This window comes from Camelus bactrianus, chromosome 7, assembly GCF_048773025.1.
Source record: "Camelus bactrianus isolate YW-2024 breed Bactrian camel chromosome 7, ASM4877302v1, whole genome shotgun sequence".
Classification (NCBI taxonomy): Eukaryota; Metazoa; Chordata; class Mammalia; order Artiodactyla; family Camelidae; genus Camelus; species Camelus bactrianus.
Window position 1 is genome coordinate 29538241 of NC_133545.1, and position 21331 is coordinate 29559571.

Consider the following 21331-nt stretch of genomic DNA (forward strand, 5'->3'; position numbering starts at 1 on the left):
TCACCAAACATCATGCAAGCTACACAGATAACTGTATCTGTGGTGGTTTAAAGTAATTGATTGAGAACAAGAAAATCCTGTCTCAGTTGAGCAACTATCTGAGGATCTACTAAGTGCCAGATACTTAGCAGGTTTGTGTCTTTCAGCGGCATGCGGTCTGAATGACCTTTCTATGGAAATGCATCTCTTGGCTGGGAGGGAGTTTGACTGGGTAGAGGCATTAAATTCTCTCTCAGTAAAGAGTCAGGCCTCCCCCCCCCCCCCCATTTTGTAGGCACTGGTTTAAACTTAGGCCCTTTTAAAAAAAATCAGATTGACCCAGAGTGCCACATGATTCTTAGATACTGAAATACCACCTTTGAAGTCCCTTATCATTACAAGAATACTCCTGGAGATAACCTGAAGGTAATTTCTCTAGTCCCTGGGGGCTCCTGAACAGTGGGTACCTGTGTAGATGAAAAGGGTAGTTTTAAGGGCATAAGAAAGCCTCTCTCCTCCAACTCCCAATTAGGTATCTCTGCCAACTGTGGGGTTGCAGTTCTATTGTTATATCTTCCAGTCCAAGGATGCACCTCGCTGGAGAAGAGCATCACGTTGAAGTAGAAGTTCCAGCAGTTGAAAGATTGTCAGGGAAACGCCAGGTAATTCGGCAGCTCAGGACAAACCACCCTTAGAAAGACAGAGGCTTCTGAGATTCAAGGATGCAAATTCTTTTAGGTGCCCATGCATTAACTTGACTAATGCTCTCACAAATGGATGCCTTGCTGCAGGCAGGTGAAATCAATCTTAGGCTTCCTTTGTCATTATGTAAATCCAGTCGGTGATCAAGCATGACTAGCAATAACCAACTCTCAGTGTACAAGATGATACATCACTTTAATTGTATGATTTATCAGAACAACAACTATTAACATACAAAGTACCATTCAGCTCAACTGCAGGTATAGGCAGTGACAAGTATTTAATTCTTAGAAGAATCACTTACTCTCATAATCTGTCCAGACACGTTAACCTAAGGACATGTTTATAAATAGCAAACATGATTTCACATTGTAGCTTTCTCAGGCATATATACAGGTGTGCAGTCTTGTTGGCGGGTTGTTTCCATAAGCTCTATTCTTGATATATTCACTGTTCTATTGACATCAGCAGAGACGGTTATTTCTTTCTACAGAGCAGATTTTTTTCCTCCTCATCCATCACTTACAATATTCTGTGAATTAGTATTACTCTTCACACTTCTGAAATTGTAGTATCTGTATTGGAATGTCTCTGCAGTACAATTCCTTGTGTCTTCTGGTAAGTTGCACCAGTGTCAAAGAGCTTTTGGTTGTAATCACTCTCTTGCAACAATAGCCCAACTCTACTATTGGATTTTTAGTGTAACACACCATCTTTATAGCTTGCTGTGTTAACCCCTGGCTTCAAGTCCTGGTGATGTAATGAGGGTGGGGTGTACTGGCTGTCAGTACATTTCCTTATCACTATTTACAGCCATTTAAAATCATGCTGTGATTAATCCAAGTCTGACATACCTTTTCTGAAATGTTCACAGTGCAGTATTTTTGTGGCCTAACAAAAGTTTTCTTATATCATTAAAAATAAACATTTTTATAAAAATATAATACTTTAAATGTTTACATCGACAAAACCAGTTAAGAGTATCCTGTGCCACATGCATTATACAGTAGTAAGCACAAAATCTCACAGAACAAAAACATCACAAAAGTCCTGACCAGAGTAACTGTTCATCCAGGTGAAATGGCCAGAACTTTCAATCACCTTTTTTGCTTAAAAAAACACATGTCCTAATGCAAAATTGTCTCTAATTGTGGGGTGGAAGCTGCCACCTGAGAAAGAGGCTAATATTTCCAGTCCATCGCTCCTTTATGAGTCCTGATTGGAACCAATGAAACTTTCAGTTGGATGTATTCAGCTTTAAAAACATGCTGCATTACCTTTAAAGACATTTATCATCACAAATTACTTGTTTTATTTCCAGAGTCGTCATTAAAAAAAAATCAGACAAAACATCTAAATGTCCACATTCAGATCAGAATAGCAACATTCTCAGTTGGTTTTTTAAATGACAATTAAATATTTCATTGTAGCTAAGATATTTTATGAAAACCTAATGTTGTCTATGTACAATATGTAAATATTCCTACTCATTTATAAACACATTTCACGCCCTGGTGTTTTGAAACGTTGACTGTGTTGTCCATGGGTAGTTCTCCAATAAAAGGAATGTGTAGGCAAAAATTTAAAAGGGAATGTTTACCCAATGGGCAAATGACATCAGTAATGGAAAATGTTAGTGACCACACAACATATAAAAGTTCTTTGAAACACTTTAATTTTAAATGAGTGGCCTGGTCCTGGGGCTGCCATGTCTGTCCTGGACATTACCACTTTTTCTGAATTTTCTGTGATCAAGAAGTCTTCAAAAATTCATTACTTCAGTTCCTTGTAGGAATCAGATGGGATTCCGATTTTTAAGTTCAACCCAGCATTCAGGTTTTGTCAGGAGCGTCATCATAGCTGTGGGACTGCTGTTGGTCACTGGCCTGTGGGACCAAGTGTCTACCTCTGATGCTTTGTCAAATGAGAAATTTATTAGAGTCCAGTCATTTTAAATAACAATAGAAGGTCCTATAATAGTGCAACTTTGGCAAAAGCAAAAAATATCTGGTGGCCTTTCAGTGGCGAGGCAGTGAAAAAAATATTGGACAGCGTGTGGACTGTTGTTTGGATGATGTTTCTCAGAAGGGGCCAGTGGTGCAGATGCGTCCATCCATCATGTGTCCCCCTCGCCATTGACATGCTCTTGTGGGGACAACAGAGAAGGATATGGGGCGACACACTTGACATTCACGTAAGTAGCGTTCACATGGACGTAGTGCTCCCCAATGAAAGTGGAGAATATCGCTGATATCCTGGAGACCAATTCTGAAAAGGATGGGCGCAGCTCAGCTTTAGGGTGCCAGCATTTCAGCATCACTTCATACCTGTTTCAGAAAGAAAGCAGTGCTGTGAGGACCTTGGAAGGCACGCATTTCTGTAAAAGTAAAGAATATAAGAGCTACAGAAGATTCTGTCGGAATTTTTTACTTACAAGGGATCTGGGCAGTATTCGGGTTGCAGGAGCCTTCTGCCTTGCAACAAGTAAACTGTTATATCAAAGGTGTTGACGTCCGGATAAGGTGGTGCTCCTCTTGTCATCAGTTCCCAGAGGAGCACGCCAAAGGACCACTGATCAAACAAGGGAAGGGAGAATCCAGGTGAGGGAAGTGTGACCTCGCAAATATGAAAGGTGATGAGTAGGCCTCCATAACTAAACTTGGTTTAGTGTATTCAATACTATTGCTGTTTTGGGCAAAGTTTTCCTTAAGGGAAATTAGTAAGCTATATATTTCATGACTTGTTTAAATCAGAATTGGATAAAGTTTAGATTACAAGTAAATGTAAGTTTTCAAAAAGAATATCTGAAGTCCACAAGAGAATTAAGATGCCATCAATAGTACAGCACATTTGCCAAGTTCTGTCTTATAGGGTCAAAGCATTAACATGTTTCTATCCTTCTTTTTTCCAGTAGCTTCACTACAATTATAGATTATTAGTAAAAGAAGAAGCCAAGACTTCCAAAATTCAAATTTGTGGGATTTCCAAATGTATGTAAATGCTCCTTAATGTTAAAAGAGACGGTCTAAGTCAATAAAAGTAAAACTCCATATTAAAAATCAGAAGTAATGAAACTGCTAAGCATCCAGGCTCTCTACTGAAAGAATTTCAATAAAATAACTGTATTCCGAAAATGTTAAAGGAGGAGATTAATATAAAACAGCTGTCACAGTACTTTATAAGACCATCACAAGGACACAGAGAGGTTGACTGATTTGCTAAAAATTTCCCCAATAAATCTGAATTCACCCTGGGATAAATTAAAGAATTCCTGACTCTTGGGTATTGCTTGGTTTATTACACTTCACTTAATATGCAATTTCTTGATTTAAAGCACTATACTCGGAACAGATCAGGTCATACACATTATCTGGCCCTGGACGTGTGCCAAGGTGAGAATGACACAATGAGAGTAAGTCAGGTTACTCTGTGGGTCAGCCTCCCCCACCCCCGGTGGAGGACCCAGGAAATCAGTTCTCCCACAGTAATCCTTCCAGGACACTCACAGACTAAGAAGCATAGGGCAGAAATGAGGTCCTGAGAAAAAAGCAGCTTAGAGGAGAAAGAGAATAAAGACCAGACAGGCAAAGTAGGAAAACATAATGCTGAGAAGCAAGTGTAGCTCATAATACTCAGCAAGAAGGAGAATAAAGCATGTGTTTCTGAAAGAAAGAAACCAGGTGGACACTGTAGTTGGTGATACAAATCTCCATTAATGACTTTTCCCTTTTGCCCAAGTGCAAGAACCCTTTAAGGTTCCTTGATCCAAACAGAGAAAACAAACTCCTTCCCAAGTGGGCACTAGATAACTTTGCTTCTTCTGCAGCCTTTCAAAACAGAAGTTTTCAAAGCCTGAAAATCTTGAGTCATTTCTGACAACTGCATTGTGTTAACCTCCAAGTTACAGAATTTGCATTAGAATTTAAACCAATTTAACAAGTATCTACTGACCCTTGATGATGCACAAGTAGGTTACTGACGAAGTTACTAGCAAGGCCGCAAGGCTGATTTAACAGGGTTGAGTATTATGCATTTAACTGTCATGCAGAACAATAAGATCTAATAACTCTGATATAGAGCAATTATAGAAAAGAGGTACAAATGTTGTGAAAAGGCAAAGGGATAATAGTGGGGCGCTGAGAAAGGCTCCAGGAAGAAAGTGACAGTATAGCAGGTTTCGAGGAACAGGGAGAATTTGTTTTATAGATACATGTATTGCAAGGGCAGAAAGAATGTTCTGGACGGAAGGAGGGGGCCCAAGGTGAGAGTACTCTTTTTTTTTTTTAACCATAAGGACAAGAAGTTGCTTGGCTTGATGTGTAGAGTAGAGGAAGGGACGAGGGATAGATAAGGTTGAAAGGGGACCACGCTGTGGAGGTTTTTGAATGTTGAACGGGGGTTAAACTGAAACCGATGGGACACAACTGGGGTTGAGCTCAAAGAGATTCCATCTGTAAACACTGTGCTTTAGACAAACAGTGGAAGCCCACCCACAAAACCGAGACCAGTTAGGAGGTTTCTGAACAGGAGTAGGTGAGGGCTGCTACTGTATGCAGGCAACACGGAACCTTAGGAGACTGAACTCCTGAATTAGAGCAGTGGGAGAGAGTACGTGTCAGAGAATGCACCTAGCATGGGGGGGCGTCATGCCCTTTAAAAAAAGATTGTCTTATTCAATCCTTGTAACAACCCTGTAATGTAATTGGTTTTGTAGATGCTTTAAGGATGAAGAAACCAAAGTTCTGAGAGGCTGATTACTTGTATGTGATCAGGTCTCCCTAAGGGACAGCCTAGGCTATAGGATGTCTAGAGGCAAATCTGCAAAAAGGGAGGAAGAGCTGGATAAACTCATGAGGAATTACAGAACTTAGACAATTACTGGATATCAGAGGAGGGTTGGAGGACTCAAGGGACAGAAGAGGTGAGAGGGAGGCAGTTTCCAGGAAAAGCAATGAACTGTCTGCATTCCAAACACCTCTGGACAGAGTGGACTGACAGGATAGTGGGGGCAGGGGCAGTGCAGGGGGAGAGTGGTGCTGACCCAGAAGAGCGAGGCTTGGGGGGTAGGGGATTGGGGGAGCCCTGAGAGGGATGAGAGGGAGGGAGAGAGAAGGGGAGAGGCAGACAGAGGGAGACGGGGGTGTACAATGCCCGTGCATTGAGAGTGATGGAAACAAGTCAGCTTTAGTTTCAAGACAGGAGAGCTCTGCTATTCATGCTTATTGTGTGAATGGTTGAGCCTTTCTGAACATCTGAGCACCAGCAATGAGGTCACCTGAAGAATCTCTACCGAGCTTTATCAAAGGTGAAGATCAAAGCAGTTACTAGATGTGAGAGATTGTTACACTCTATTAAAAGTGATAGAAAGGCACACTGTTGAGGCAATCCAGGAATAGACACAGACAAATTTAAGCATTCAATAGTAGCTAAGTTGAGTACAACACAATTTGTGAAAAAACACAATTGATTAAAAAAAGTGGATAAATTGACAAAATTTAACAGCTGGTAAATTGATTACATTTTCAATAAAATTTAAAACTTCTTCTCTTTGAAAGATACCACTAAAAAATGAAAAGGCAAGAAAAATCTATTTGTAAAAACACTATCTGATAACATACACCTGTATCCAGAATATATGAAAGATTCAATAATTTTAAAAAAACCAATTTAAAATAGGCCAGAAAATAAATTCTAAAAATTCAAAAAAATGAGGAAAAGATATGAGTAGACATTTCACAAAAGGAGGAATAGGGATAGCAAATAGGCACATGAAACAATGATTAACATCATTTCGTTATTTGGGAAACACAGATTAAAAAGAAAATGAGACACCACCACAACCTATTAGAATGGCTAAAATCCCACAAACTAACAATGGTAAGTGCTGCTGAGGATGCTGAACAACCAGAACTCTCACATATTACTGCCTGGAACACAAAGTGATACAGCCCCTGTGGAACAGTTGGCAGTTTCTCATAAAGTTAAACATACTCTTAACTTGTAACCCAGTAATCCTACTTCTAGATATCTATCCAAAATAAATAAAAATTATGTTCACACAAAAACCTTTAAGTAAATGTTACAGCAGTTATAATATACATAAGCAATTGCCTAAAACTGAAAAGAACTCAAATGTCCTTCAAATGGTGAATGGATAAACAAAATGTTGAATATCTGCATAATAGAATACTACTCAGGAATAAAAAGGAATGAATTACTCTGCTATGAAAAACAGTATGGAGGGTCCTCACAAATTCAAAATATAATTGCCCTAGGATCCAACAATCCTACTTCTGGGTACATAGTCAAAGGAAACTAAGTCAGTATCCAGAAAAGATACTTGCACACCCATGTTTATAGCAACATTATTCACAATAGCCAAGAGATGGAAGCAACCTAAATATCCACTGACAGATACATGGATGAAGAAAATGTGGTTATACATACAATGGAATATTATTTAGCCTTAAAAAAGGAAATCCTATCATATGCTACAACATGGATGAAACTTGAGAACATTGTACTAAATGAAATAAACCAATCATGAAAAGACAAATACTATATGATTTCACTCATAATGAGGTATCTAAAGTAGTCAAACTCTTAGAAACAGAAGTAGAATAATGGTTGCTAGAGAGGCTGGGGAAGGGGGAAATTGGGAGTAGTTTAGTGGACACTGAGTTTCACTTTTGCAAGATGAAGAAGTTCTAGATATCAGTTGCACAGCAATATGCATATAGCTAACACTACTGTACACTTAAAATGGTTAAGATAGTCAATTTTATATGTTTTTTTTACAACAATAAAAAGGGAATAACTACTGATACATTGATATTACTGATACCTCTCAAATGCATTGTGCTAAGTGAAGGAGACAGATTCAAAGGCAATTTACTATGATTCTATTTATATGGGTTCTAGAAAAGGTAAAACTATAGCGACAGAAAACAAAGAAGTGGTTTCCAGGTCCTAGAGTTAGGACAGGGGTTGACTACAAAGAGGCACAAGGGAATTCTCTGGCATGCTGGATCTTTTCCATATCTTGGTTGTGGTGGTGGTGATCATACAACTGTAAGCCACCTTCAAAACTTGGAGAACTGCACATAAAAAGGGTGAAGAGCTGTTATATTGCATAATGCTGATACCATTAACAGAAATACAGAAGTAATGCATTGACAGTTGGCAGGAAGAGAATTTGAACATCTAAAATTTGTGATGCTGATGAAAACATCTAGGAAGAGAGATTCAAAGGTGACTGTTGATGGGAATGGTTGAAATTTTTGAGAGAGGCTCACACCTGAAGACCAGACTCCTGGGGGACAGTAGGTTGTGAGAGAAGAAAGATAAGCTGTTAAGGTAAAGAAAACACAGCCTAAAAGCAGGAGGAAAACTGGATGGTACAGTCTCCCTGAAACCAAAGGAGGAGGAAATTTCAAGAGGGGAGGAGTGGTTGACAGTGTTAAATTCTGCAAAATGATGAAGCAGGATAGAAAAGCCAGCCGGCTGAACGACTGAGGAGTCAGTACTGACTTTAACGGAAGCACTCGTGCTAAGAGTGAAACACTGCAATACTGGGTATGAGTAATTGCAGGTACAGTGACACTCCCATTTTGTTTGAAAGGGCTTCAGGAGTATTCAGACTTTGGCTGAACTCCATCTGGGCATTTGCAAGAAAGTAGATCTTTCTACAAGCAAGCAAGCTTTTGCTTGGAGGTCTCAACATACATACAATTCATTACATGCTTTTGGAAATGTTCCATGTCAACATTTAGAAGATTGTGCTGTCCTGGAAATGAAACTTTATGCATATTTATCCATGCAATCAATAACCATTTGCCAAGCAGCACTTGAATTACATAAAGGTTCACCCTTTATGTAGTACAGTACAGCATCTTTCAATGAGAGGGACTTAGCACTTCCTACTTACAGAAGCCTCTGTAAATTTCCAGTTAAGTATCTGAGTGACAGTTGCTGTACAAGAAGTGTTGGCCTCCTTGTTGTGCATTTTTGTGGAAGTAGTGGTGTGTGCAGGGTAGTCAAAAAACTCAGAATCCCAACTCTTGCTTTGAACATCCAACATTTCAACAGGGTCATTTTGTTTTGTTTTAATAACTTTGCTGAAGTATGGTTTACATATCACAAAATTGCCAACTGTAAGTGTAGAGTTGATAATGTTTAATAAATTTATATAGTTGTGTAGCTATCATCACAATCACCATTCAGTTTTAGATCCATTCCAACACCCCAGAATGTTCTCTCATGCCTGTTGATAGTCAATCTTTGCTCCCCCTTCAGTTCTAGGCAACCACCGATCTCTTCTGTCTCTATTCTTTGCCTCCTTTTAGAAATTTCTTTTTTTGTTTGTTTGTTTTTACTTTTTTTATTGAGGTATAGTCAGACTACAATGTTGTGTCAATTTTAGAAATTTCATATAAATGGAATCACTCAACGTATAATCTTTTTGAATCTACCTTCTTTCACCTGACATAATGTTTCTGAGGTTTATCCATGTTGCTGCATGCATCAGTGGTTCCTTTATATTACTGAACGTATTATTTCATTGTATAGATACACCATGTTTTATTTATCCATTCCCAGCTGACAGACATTAAGATTGCTCCTGGTTTTTCACTATCATGAATAACACTACTGTGAAAATTCATGTACAAGTCTTTGTGTGGGCGTATGTTTCCATGTGCTTATAAGCTAGCTGGTCATACATCTCCTTGGTAAAATGTCTACTCAAATCTTTTGCCTATTAAAAAAATTGGGTTATTTTGTCTTCTTTTTGAGTTGTAAGAGTTGGTTCTGGTTCTTACTGGTAGTCAAGTCTGGATGAAATATATGATCTTGGAGGGTGGATTAATTTTCCCTACCTTATGCCTTCACCTGCCCCCATCACTCACGTGTCCCCAGCCTACCTCTCTAGCACCCACTTCTTTCATCTTTTCTTTTTCAGAGTCTTTCAGGATCAGAATCCCAGGCACTCAGCGCTAGCATGCGCTATCACATCCTCTTATCAGTCTCACCCACCCCAAAGTCCCATCCTTCCACCGTATCCTGTGATAAACTTGCTTGTTGAAAACAAACTCCATGTCACCCTCAATTTATTCTCTACTGTTGCCCTAACTTCCTCAGGAACTGAAACTCTGCCTTCACTTAAAGACCACAATGTCTTAGGAACTCTTAGCAATAGAGGCCACACCTCTCCCTCTTGCTGACTCATGGGGAAGAGGGTAGATGACTTCTTGCCTCCTAATGCCACACTCAGATCCCTGTCCCCTCTTATATCTTAATAGCTGCCAACTCTTCTCTTTTGCAGTCTATGCCCTCCATTAACATTATTTTCTGTTCACCTTGTTTGTTGATGTTACCAGTTTACACTTTTCCCTTTTTCCGTTTTTATCCTCAAGGACTGAGATGTTAATGTTTCTTTATCTCTACATATCACAGTCCCCTTGACTTACTAAAGGCAAATAGAATATGAGTACTCTCTACTCCATTCAACACCCAGGCTCCTTGGCACACTCTAGACCAAATCACTCAAGTCACTCAGCTTCTCAACCCCTCCTGAGTAGTAGTGGACTGCCTGGACCATATCCTATTTCTTCTTGAAACCTTAATTTTCCTCCAGTCTCCCACCTCTCTGCTTTTCTCCCTTGCTTCATATACATAGGGTCCTCTGAACAAAGGCTTTTGGACCCCTAAAAGCCTATTTCCAGCTTTGACCGCTGCTGTGGACTGAATTGTGCTTTGCCTTCCAAATTCTTATGTTGAAACTCTAACTCCCATTTTGATGGCATTTAAAGGTGGGGTCTTTGGAAGATAATTAGGTTTAGATAAGGTCATGAGGATGGGATTAGCGCCCTTACAAGAAGAGACATCAGAGAGCTTACTCTTGTTCTCTCCCCAGCATGAGGCATAGTGAGAAGGCAGCCACGTGCAAGCTGGGAAGAGAGCGCTCACCACAACCTGACCATACTGGCACCCTGATCTTACACTTTCAGCCTCTAGAACTCTGAGAAATAACTGTCTGTTGTTTAAGCCGCCCAGTCTATGGTATTCTGTTGTGGCAGCCCGAGTTCACTAAGACAACCAAAGAGGTTGCACGAGCTGCAGATCCACATTTGCAACTGCCTGACATACCTCTCCACCTGCATGTCCTACTCCCAAGTCAAACTCAGTATGTTCTGGGCTCAACTGGTATTTTCCCTCCTAAACCGCCTTTTGCTCCTCTGCTTCACTTATCTCTAATTGTACTACTATGTAACTTTGCTCAGCTCTGACATTCATCAACTTCTTGCTAAATATTGTTGATTCTACTTCTGAGATGCCTTTCCTTCTGTCTCTTTTTTGATCTTACAGTTTCTATATTATTTCAAGTTCTACCTCTCACTTTGTCTTCCTGCACCCACTCCTCTCAAAACATCTTACAGAATGAAGAAAGACTGTAGTGTAATCTGATTATACTCTAGTGTTTCCACATGGCTGGAGAATAAATTCCAGACTCCCTAGTTTGCTTTCCAAGGATCTCTATGATCTACTGTGAAAATATTTTTCTCAATTTATTTTCATAACTTCCCTCTGTGTCTTCTATTTTTGCCAAATCACCACTGCTTACTGTTTCCTTAGAACTTTAAAGATGTGTATAATTCCCTGCCTCTTTGCTTCACCTGGACTGGCATTTTTAATTTCTTGCCCATTCCATCCTCTTTTAAGGCTCATTTCAAGCACTTACCTCCTCCACCAGAGGGAAGGGCAGATTTGGCTGCCCAGGTGAGTGTCTCGCCCACCCTCAGAGCTCAGGTGCCTGCCGTTAGAAGCATGTTCTGTGAGAAGAGAATGACCTTTGCAAATCGGAGAGGGCACATTTTTAGCTCAGCACAGGGATAATGCCCTCACTGCTAGACCTGCCTCAGTTACAGCTTCCAGATTTTTAGAGGTGGAATTCTTGCTGCCCTTGAGCTGTGAGTGGTTGGACTAATCCCAGTCTACTTTGTGCAAGTTACTGACAGACATGCCTTCCCTTTCCGGCTGAGCAAAAGCTCCTGGAGGATAGGTTCATACCTGGTTCAGCTCTAGGCTTCCTGAGATACTAACATGCTGTTCTGCTGGACAAATGTTTTTGAATAAATGAATGAATTTATGAAAACATACTATAGGTACCTGCTGGGCAATCAAGCCCATTTTTACTTATGAAGAATACTGAAATTAGTGGTGTTGAAAGTTTCCTTTTTTTTTTCTTAAATGGCCATCAAACTACTGAAAAAGTTGAGTATGAAAGAAAAAGAGGAAGTCAGGATGATCAATACATTACCACATCTGACTTGGTGGTAAACTTCTGAGTTTGCAGGCTTTCTAAAGCCATCCACTTCACTGGAAGTTTTGCACCTGTTTTGTTGTGTACACTATAGTATTCTTTATCATACACGTCTCTGGCAAGACCAAAATCAGCAACCTTGACGGTGAATTTTTCATCCAGCCTACAGAAAGGACAAAAATTATTTACTGGTGGCTGAAATAGAATAATTTACAGTGATGCTAAAAATCTATAGATTAGAACAAGTGACTTCAGTATTTGAAATCCATAACTTCTGCAGGGAGAACTTCTTTGGTCTGGCCTGTATTGACTAGCACTAAATTACAATGGAATTCTTGAATAAAAATGCTTGACATTTACATTTCAAATTCAACAGGCGAAGGAAAGAGATTATGAATGATGTGGCATAAGAAAATCCTTTCTGCTTTAATGTAGATCTGGAGAAGTAGTGAACTGGCCACTCTCCCAGCTTTCTTTGGTTGCTAAATCAAGTATGCCAGCTGTCTACTCAAAGCAATCACTAATTTTCACTTGTCAACTTATTAGCAATACTGTTTCATGGGGGAGATATGACAGGGGACTGTTAGTTTACTTTTTCATTCTCAATGGGCTAGGCTAGCACTTACAGCTCATATGTCTCACCAGTGAGATAAAAGAGAAAAAGCACACACAGAAAGAATCTAGGAAAACGGCAAGGTTCAACAAAAGTCAATTTCTTCTATCTGAGGATATGTTTGCTTTGTTCAAGCTGGCTTTTATGTTGTTCCACTGACCAAAACCAAGGTAGGAAATTAATAGCACAGTTCTTTCAATCACACATACCATAAGCCATGAATCAGTGCTATGTAAGGGAAAGCACTGAATCAATTACAAACTGTTGACTGTTGTATTACACAGCTCAGGCAGCCAGACACAAATAAAGTTCTTTGTATATTCATTCTCAAATACCATTTTTGGTAGGGTTTCTGCAGGCTGACTCTAAATCCACTCGGGAAGCTACAATATGTTGGTATTTGTGTTACCAGCCCTCTCCTTTTCACTGTAACATGCTGAAGATCAAATTCTCCCTCCCAAACACTAATGCAGTGTGAAACCACAACACTGGGGGCTATGGGTGGGAAGGAAAAAGAAAAGCAGGAGCACATAACAGCTGTTTAAGACCCCCTCTGGAGAATTCCTGTTAAATTCTGTTTCATGAAGCCTGAAAGCCCCACCTACATCCCTGGTGCTTACACATCGGTGTTACAACTGTAGCAGAAATAAAGGACTTCTGCATGAGAAGAGAAAACATCCTCACTAGCCCTGAACAGTGGGAATCAGATTCTTCCTTTCACTGAGTTTAGACTGTGGGCACAGAGATTCTTATACTTACATGCAGTTTCTTGCAGCCAGATCTCTGTGGACAAACTTTTTGCTTGCAAGATATTTCATGCCTTTGGCCACCTGAAGACCAAAGCCAATAAGATCTTTTACAGTTGGGTTCTGTAACGAAAAAGAATTGGAAACATATAAACTAAGCATTTACTGTTCTAGCTATGATCTCAGAATTCTGAAATGTTTGTAAGAATTACCCTGTTTCAGATAATAGCTTGTGCCTTGTTGATGACAGCAATCATTTATTAAGTATCTATTATTTGCAAAGTACTATGCTAGTTTTTTTTTTTTTTTTTTTTTTTTTTTTTATAAATTTTGGCTAATCCTTTATACACTTCTGTAAGGCAGGGAATACAGGCTTCATTTTCCAGATGAGGAATTGGAGATATTTTAAAATATAAGTTTTATTATTATTCAGGTATGGTAAGGCTAACAGATGGGACCAACGGCCATTGAAAAGATAGTTTGTTATTCACAACTCTCAAGAGGAGGGGGCAGGCCATGCCTTATAAGGCCACAGAGGGAAGCACCAGGGTTGGTTTAAGAGGCAGAGAGAACAAGGGGGAAAACATGTAGGCAAGAATTTTTATTGTGGTTTCTGTGGGAAGCAATGGGCAAGGCAGAGTAAGGAAGCTTAGAATTGGCTAGTTTGAATAATTTTAGTGGACTCTGGGGTCTAGGGACTGTCCCTAGTAGTCTGGTACCTGGCCCTGAAATGATTAAGGTAGGTGGACAGTGTCCCAGAGTATGAGATTCCTTTAAAGAACATAGTTGGGGTATGGGCTCTGGAGTGGTTGGTTTGGTGATGAAAGGCATGCTCTTTGAGGGTGAGCTGTTTAATAGCTCTGGGTATTTGCTAGTCCTGGGAGGAGCAGTCCCTCTGGGGTCAGTAAGGCCCCAGAAGTCAGAGCATCGGATATACACGGTTAATATAGAAAGTTTAGAGAGAAATAAATCACCCAAACCACTTAGTAAGTGGTGGAGTTAGGATTTTAACCTAAATCGGTTAGGTTCCAAAGCCCACACAGTGGTGAAATCAACCACACTGAAGCCCTCCTACAGGTACTAAAGCACTAATCCAGAACTTCAGTGGCCTGAACCTACACAGAGAACAGGAAATCTCATTCTCAGTAAGCTCAACACATAAAATTGAATGGACAGAGTAATGCCTTTAGTAACTTACCAATGAGAACTGTATCTGAAATCACATCAATGTCACTGTGGCTGACAGCCCTACTGGTGCCTGGCCATCAGGAATAGGGTATCTTTTCTTCAGCAGCCCCACTGTGGAGTTTGTGAGCTTAAGAGGCAGACAGTGGGGACCCCGCAAGGAAGGCTACAGTCCCCTTTAATGCACTCAGTGTGTGGAGAGGCCAGTTCCTGTGTTTCAGGCTTCTCTTTAAGATGTACCTGCTAATGGTTGTAATAAGTATAGATTCCTTGGGCTATAAAAGTATGATAGGAGATCTCTATCATGGTTTAATCCTGGGGGAATAATACCTAGAGAAGTTAGCATAGACAATCACATGAACTCATCAGGGTAATGGCAAGAGTTAGAGTGGGAAAATGGGCTGCTTTGTGCTTTGTACGGTAAATTCATCTCATCTGCAAAAATTCATCTCATTTGCAAAAATTGCCAGGGAGTATTTTATTCTTTTGGTTGAACACAAGGTATCTCTTTATCATCCAAAAGCTTACTGCTTCTGAGAACCTGACCCCATGCTTATGAAGTTGTTTTTGATCAAGAATAAAAGTACTCCATTAACTTCCACAGAGGCCTGGACACAGGAGCAAATGAGGAGCCTGAGGCTATCGGTAACTTCAGTTCTGAAGACCCCTTCCTCTTCCCTCCCTGGGCCGGGTCTGGTCACTGCTTGCTCAGCCTTTAGGAACTGGCATAAATGTTACTAAGAAAACTCTTATTTGCAAGAGCCTAAGAACCCCTTTTGTATCCCTGAGATCATTCATTCAACAAATATCTACTGAAAGCCTATGTGCTGAATGGTATTTTAGGTATTAGAGCTACAGCAGTGAGCAAAACACACAAAATACCTACCCTCATGAGCATGGATTCTAATGGGATATGTGTGTGTGTATGGATATATACATATGTGTGTACATATCCATACATACACACATACACACAGAGCTATTATTTATTTATTGCCTAGTAGAACACTGTTCAGGAGAAATATAACATAAGCCATATATGTAATTTAAAATTTTCTAATAGTCACATTAAGAAGTAAAAAGAAACAAGTAAAATTAATTTTCACAATGTTTTACAACCCAGCATATCCAAAATATTATCATTTCAATGTGCAATCAATATAAACAATTATTAATGACATATTTTACCTTTTTAACACTTAATATTCAAAACCTGGGGTGTAATCTACACTTACAGCACTTGTCAATTTGGACTAGCCACATTTCACATGTGGCTTGGTCACACTATTGGACCACTCAGGCCTAGTGCATCAGATGATGGTAAGTGTAATGGAGAAAAATAAAGTAGGAGAGAGGAGACAGAAAGGAGGCATGAGGGTGCAGTGGGTCAGCTGCAATTTTAGAAAAGTCAGGGAAACTTCATTTGGAGATGAAACTAGGGCAAAAAGCTGAAGCTGATGACTGAGATAAGTGGATATTTTGGGGAAGAGTACCCCAGGCAGAGGGAATGGCAAGTGCAAAGGTCCTGAGGTAGGAGAGTGGACAGAAAGTTTGAAAAATAGTAAGAGATACAATTTTAATGAATTAATTAATTATAGAATTAAGTATAATTAATTTTTCAATGTCTTTCCTTCTAAAGTTAAAACTCTATGTGGGTAGAGGCTCATTCTGGCTCTCTTTTCTCCTTTGCTGTGCTTTTCTGGCACACAGTAGGCACTCAAAGATGACTAAATGTACCTATCCAGGGGTTGGTAGAGCAAGACTGCTTGCAGGGCAGGATAAAATCATTGCCGCTGGGAACTCCTTCTAGGTATCACTATCTTCCTACTAGGATAGAGGATTTTGAGGTACAAGTGAGTTGAACTGGTCTCTGTACATCTGAATGGTGCCAGTATTTTGTATGTGCTTCTTTGGCTAAAAGCTTTTTAAAAGGTTCAAAACAGGCAAATTCTGGAAGGCTGGCTGGCTTACAGGTAGTTTACAGTTAGTGAGCTTAGTAATATACTTACGTGAGTCTCATTTCTAATGAAATTTCGAAGATCTCCATGTTTCATGTATGGTAGGACCACCAGCGGAGACCCTTCACTTCGAAGGCAGATTCCCAAGAGTGAGAGAACATTGGGATGACTAAAATCTTTCATGATGATTCCCTCGGTCAGAAACTGGGAAACTTCTCCTATGTCAGTGATTCCTGAGAAAGCCAATAGTGGAGACATTAACTTCATTAGGGTACAACGGATACTTTGCAGGGAGCAGTGGAACATAAAACCATTGTGCTGTATTTTACACTGATGCCTCATCCTTAGAGTGCTTCTTTACAATACATCTGAGTGAATGATGTCATCTGTGCTGTGCCTTTAAGTCACCACCTGCACCATTTTTGTAAGATTAGAGTTTAGCAATCAATTTGTCTCATGCAGAACCAGTTTCTCTCATACAGAAAAAGGAGAGGAAAGCAGACCAGTCCATTTCTGTAGTGATTGTCTAGGGTAGGCGTCGGCAAGCTTTCCTGTAAAGGGGCAGATAGTAAATAGTTTTGGCTTTGTAAGTCACATGGTCTCTGTTGCAAATACCTGACTCGCCATTGCAGTGCAAAAGCAGCCACAGACAATAAGTGATTGAGTCTCAATACACTTTAACAAAACGGGCAGCAGGCCATAGCTTAGCAACCCCTGCACTAAAAGGATCTGAAGACCAATTGTTGTCTATGGTATATAAGTAGACTTTTTTTTCCGTATAATAGTTTCCAGTCATGTCCAGACACAGATCCCGAGGGCCTGACATTATTCAGCATTAACAAAGAGTTAACAACATTTAATTTATTAATCCGATTAGTATTAGTGTCAGTGATAATAAACTTCTACAAATGCAATGCATTCCAAGACCTGGAAGTCCATCTGGACCAAAGAGAGATCAACACACACCAGGGACAGAGAAAGATTTCTTGGCATTAGGACTGTTCTGAGTCTAATTGGCAGCGGTGCTCTCTCGTGAGGCAAGTTTATTGACAAGTATACTTAATCCATCACAGTTTGCAGTTAGATTTCATATAAACTGTCCCTTTAATTACCTCGTGGTCAGACTTCCAACAAAATCAACCGTATAGAACACTGCTCAGCATGGAGATTTATGTTTAAAAAGGCTAAAATATTTCTGGCAATAATGTATCTTGCAGGAAAACCTTTCACTTGTGCATTGAAAGCTTATTAATTCCAATAAAAATTTGTAATATAGCTGGTTAACATTTTTCAGACTGCTACAAACTACAAGCAGAAATTTAGAAATGGGGGTAGAAAAGGCAAGCACCTCGACTTGATATGTGATACCTGTCAGCTAAGGTGGAGCCAGGAAAACTAGTATGAGGAGTATATTGAGTATATTTATGCCATAATTAGGGCTCTGGGTCATTAATAAAGTCTTAGTTTATGTTTGGAAGCATCCCCTGTTTCTTTTCTCTCTCTCTCTTTTTTTTCAAAGAGGAGGAAATCAAACAAAGTTTAACAACATGTATACACGGAAGAGACCCAGGAAAAGTAACTCCAACATTCCCAGCTTCTTAAACAGAGTATGCATTCCATTTTAAACAGATTTTCTCGATAACAGATAATATTTAATATATATTCTAGTATTAAAAGGGTGTAAGGATCACTTGTTCAGGTAGTTCATTTCTGTGGAATACCTCATGTACCAAAAATGCAGATAAACAAGGTATTATCACAATCACAATTTTTAAATTTTCTGCTGGCACATTTTTCTCCTGTTTGTTTTATTTCATTTTTTAAATCTTTTTAATGGAAGTTGTGGTTAAAAAATAATTACAGTAATGCCTCTGGGTAAAATGAGTCATTACTACTGTATGTGCCAACATGCTTCCAATAGTTTCCATAAATGTCACTTGCAAAACAAATATTATAAGCCAAACATAGTTAAGTGATACTCAGGGTCATCCAAGAACCTAATTTCTCCTACACTTTTACTTATGAAGGCTCTCAGGGATAATTTCTGAGGAAATATTTCAGTAAGAATTTAGATTAAACACATTTTCAGGAATAGACCCATAATTCCAGCAGTTGCTGATTTTTTTCACAAGGGAAAGGGTAAATCAACATTTTATTATGAACTATTTATTAGTTTGCAAACCAGAAAAGTGTCCTCTACTGTTAAATAAAAATATAACTTACTATTCAAGGATTTCACAGCACAGTGAATTTTTTTGTCATCATTGTCCAACAAAGTCCCATGATATACACACCCAAAATGTCCTACATGAAAGAGGGAACTTGGTTAGTCCTGCATTACTTTTAATTGTGCAATATTATTTATTAAGCCCTTCATGATTTTCATTTCCTTTTTTTCTACATGCAAAAAGTGCATTGTTTCTTATACTTTTGCTTAACAATACCACTATGTGTGTCTATTTGTGAAATAGGTACTAGTAATATATTTCACCCAAAGATATAAGCACTATGATTATTTAATACATAGTAAAATATTTAGGTGATATAACTGTTATTAAAGGTTAACATAATAAACTATTCAACCTAGTGGAACCACTGAAAACAGGAGCAACATCTGCCTCATACAATAATCATTATTTTAAAGAATCAAGTAACATCTTTTAAATATGAAAATAAAGTTTTACCCACATGAAGAAATGCAATAAAATAAGCTCCCTATATTCCAATAAACTGAAATGAGATAAAAATGTCACCATCAGAAATAAGATTAGAATTATAGAGTAAGGATTTCCCCCATTAGTCACAGGTTAATACTTATCCAGGTTGGCAGAAACTGAAAGGTAATTGCCCAAATGAAGCAAGTTCACTCTGAGTCATTTCATCTAGTTCTCTCTGGTTTTAGCCACATCACTTTCCCAATGGTAGCCTTTCATCCAGTGGTAGTAATTTTCCCTAGAGGTGCCAAACATCTGATAGCTGTGTAAGTCTTTCATTAATTAATTTGTCCAGCTGGCCAAGACTCCCTGAGTCCCTAGTATGTGAGTGTTGGGCAAGAGTCTACCCTCTTGTAATGCAAAGATGAATAAATAAAACCTTTGCTCTTGAAGGCTCACATTCTACTGGGGAAAAAAGCACATAAATAATACTTAATATTTATAGAATAATTAGTGATTATTACTTCATAAGAGAGATAATTGCCATTCTTAGCACCTTTCATGATAAAAATATAAAATTTTAATTTTACAATATGTAGAATTAGAACATAATTAGTGAAGCCACACACTCTAAAACTGGTGCAATTACTGGGATTGATAGGCTGGTAAAAGAACTATATATTACTCTGATGTGAAACAAGTTTGCAAACAGTGAAGCTGCTATTTGGGAAGGGGCGCATGCTAAGGATTAAGATCTGGAGTATGTGTTAGAGGAATGCATGGATGTCGTCACAGGAAAATGGGGAGGCCTTGTGAGCACACAAGGCAAATCATCCCATCAGCTGCTTCTGCCTCATGCTGGCTGCTGTCTGTGCTACCTCTTGCAGCACATATTGAATAAAAGGGATCAGAGGCCATTCAGTATTAAGGGTAAAAGCTTTTTAGAAAAAAAGGAAAGAGTGGAGTTCATTTCCTGGCTTCTAGTTGGTTTCTTTTCCTGCTCAGTATTTCCTCAAATCCTGTACGTGCTAGCTGTTATTGCTGCTCTGGCTGGCTTATTACAAATATTCATTCCCCTTTGTATAAAGAAATTGAAGTGCATTGTAGAGATGATGATATATGTTGCTTCAGACCAAGGGAAAGCTATAAATTTCCTGTCTTCTGATGCTGTCAAGCACTGTATAAACTGCTATAAACCAGGACTTCATAGAGTCAGTCATTGTTCTCAGAGTAAAGAAAGACTGGAAAGAGATATGAGTAAAATATTAGAATTTAGAGGAATGATTTTTAGAAGGAAGTACAAGGCAACTTTCAAGGAATTATAGTTGTCATTATGAAAAAGGTGAGGAAGGAATGTGGTTTATTTCTAATATGTTTGGGAGATTATCAACTTGTCTCCATGCACAGGGGCAAATCCCCATGGATGTGATCTGCAGGGCTGTATTTCTGAGGAACAGAAGTCAAGTGCACTTGTTATCACTGCTCTGTCAGTTGCTTTTGCCATTGTCTAATTCCTAATCGGCAAAGGCAGAAGATAAAATGCTTACTGGAAAATCTGAGTGGAAAACACTGTTTAACAAAAAGCTGAATGGAAATACTTACCTCTTCCTATGACTTCATTGAAATGGACAATTAGGCTGCTCGGCCCAATCACTACGTGCTGAACTGCCTGGACCAGTTCTGGATTTAGAGCACTGAGGTCAATGTGGACCGTATTTTGCAGTAATGGACTGGATATATCAGAGTCCCCACTAGTTAGGATGGGGGATAGGTCTGTCAGAGGATACTGCACTTGTCTGCATGATCCATTCTGAGTTGTGTTAGGAAACTGGTCTGCAAGATAAAGCAAAAATATTAGAAGCAATAGTGAAATCTCAGTGGGGACAGCAACAGGGGCAGCAAATTAAATTAATAACAAAACCAAATTTTAAATTGAAATTGAAAGAAATGGTAGTTGCATCACTGAATGAGGGTAGGAAGAAACTTTACAAAGGAACTGGTTTAATAAAATAAGTTGGGAGAAGAAATGGGTCTATGTGTGTGAGTGTGTGTATTTATATATATATTTTAAAAATTTATTGATTTTCTTTTAAGTATATTAAGCAGTAACTTTGAAAGCTTGTTTACCTTCTTCACTTCCTTAGACACTTCTCTTTTTACATGTAACAAAAAGT

At 39.0% G+C, this 21331-nt stretch overlaps 1 protein-coding gene across 3 annotated transcripts in view; it reads right to left on the reverse strand.

Annotated features, from left to right (window-relative positions):
- Nucleotides 1-857: 857 nt before the first annotated feature.
- Nucleotides 858-21331, reverse strand: part of MET (MET proto-oncogene, receptor tyrosine kinase) — a 106277-nt gene continuing 85803 nt past the window's right edge. For all 3 annotated transcript variants that reach the window (XM_045511130.2, XM_010947627.3, XM_045511129.2), the window contains 7 exons: nucleotides 20760-20990; nucleotides 18727-18807; nucleotides 16555-16736; nucleotides 13374-13483; nucleotides 11999-12164; nucleotides 3116-3252; nucleotides 858-3008 (listed from right to left, as the gene is read on the reverse strand). In XM_045511130.2, the coding sequence (XP_045367086.2) occupies nucleotides 2798-3008; nucleotides 3116-3252; nucleotides 11999-12164; nucleotides 13374-13483; nucleotides 16555-16736; nucleotides 18727-18807; nucleotides 20760-20990 (1118 nt within the window). In that variant the 3' untranslated portion in view covers nucleotides 858-2797. The remainder of the gene's footprint in view (nucleotides 3009-3115; nucleotides 3253-11998; nucleotides 12165-13373; nucleotides 13484-16554; nucleotides 16737-18726; nucleotides 18808-20759; nucleotides 20991-21331) is intronic.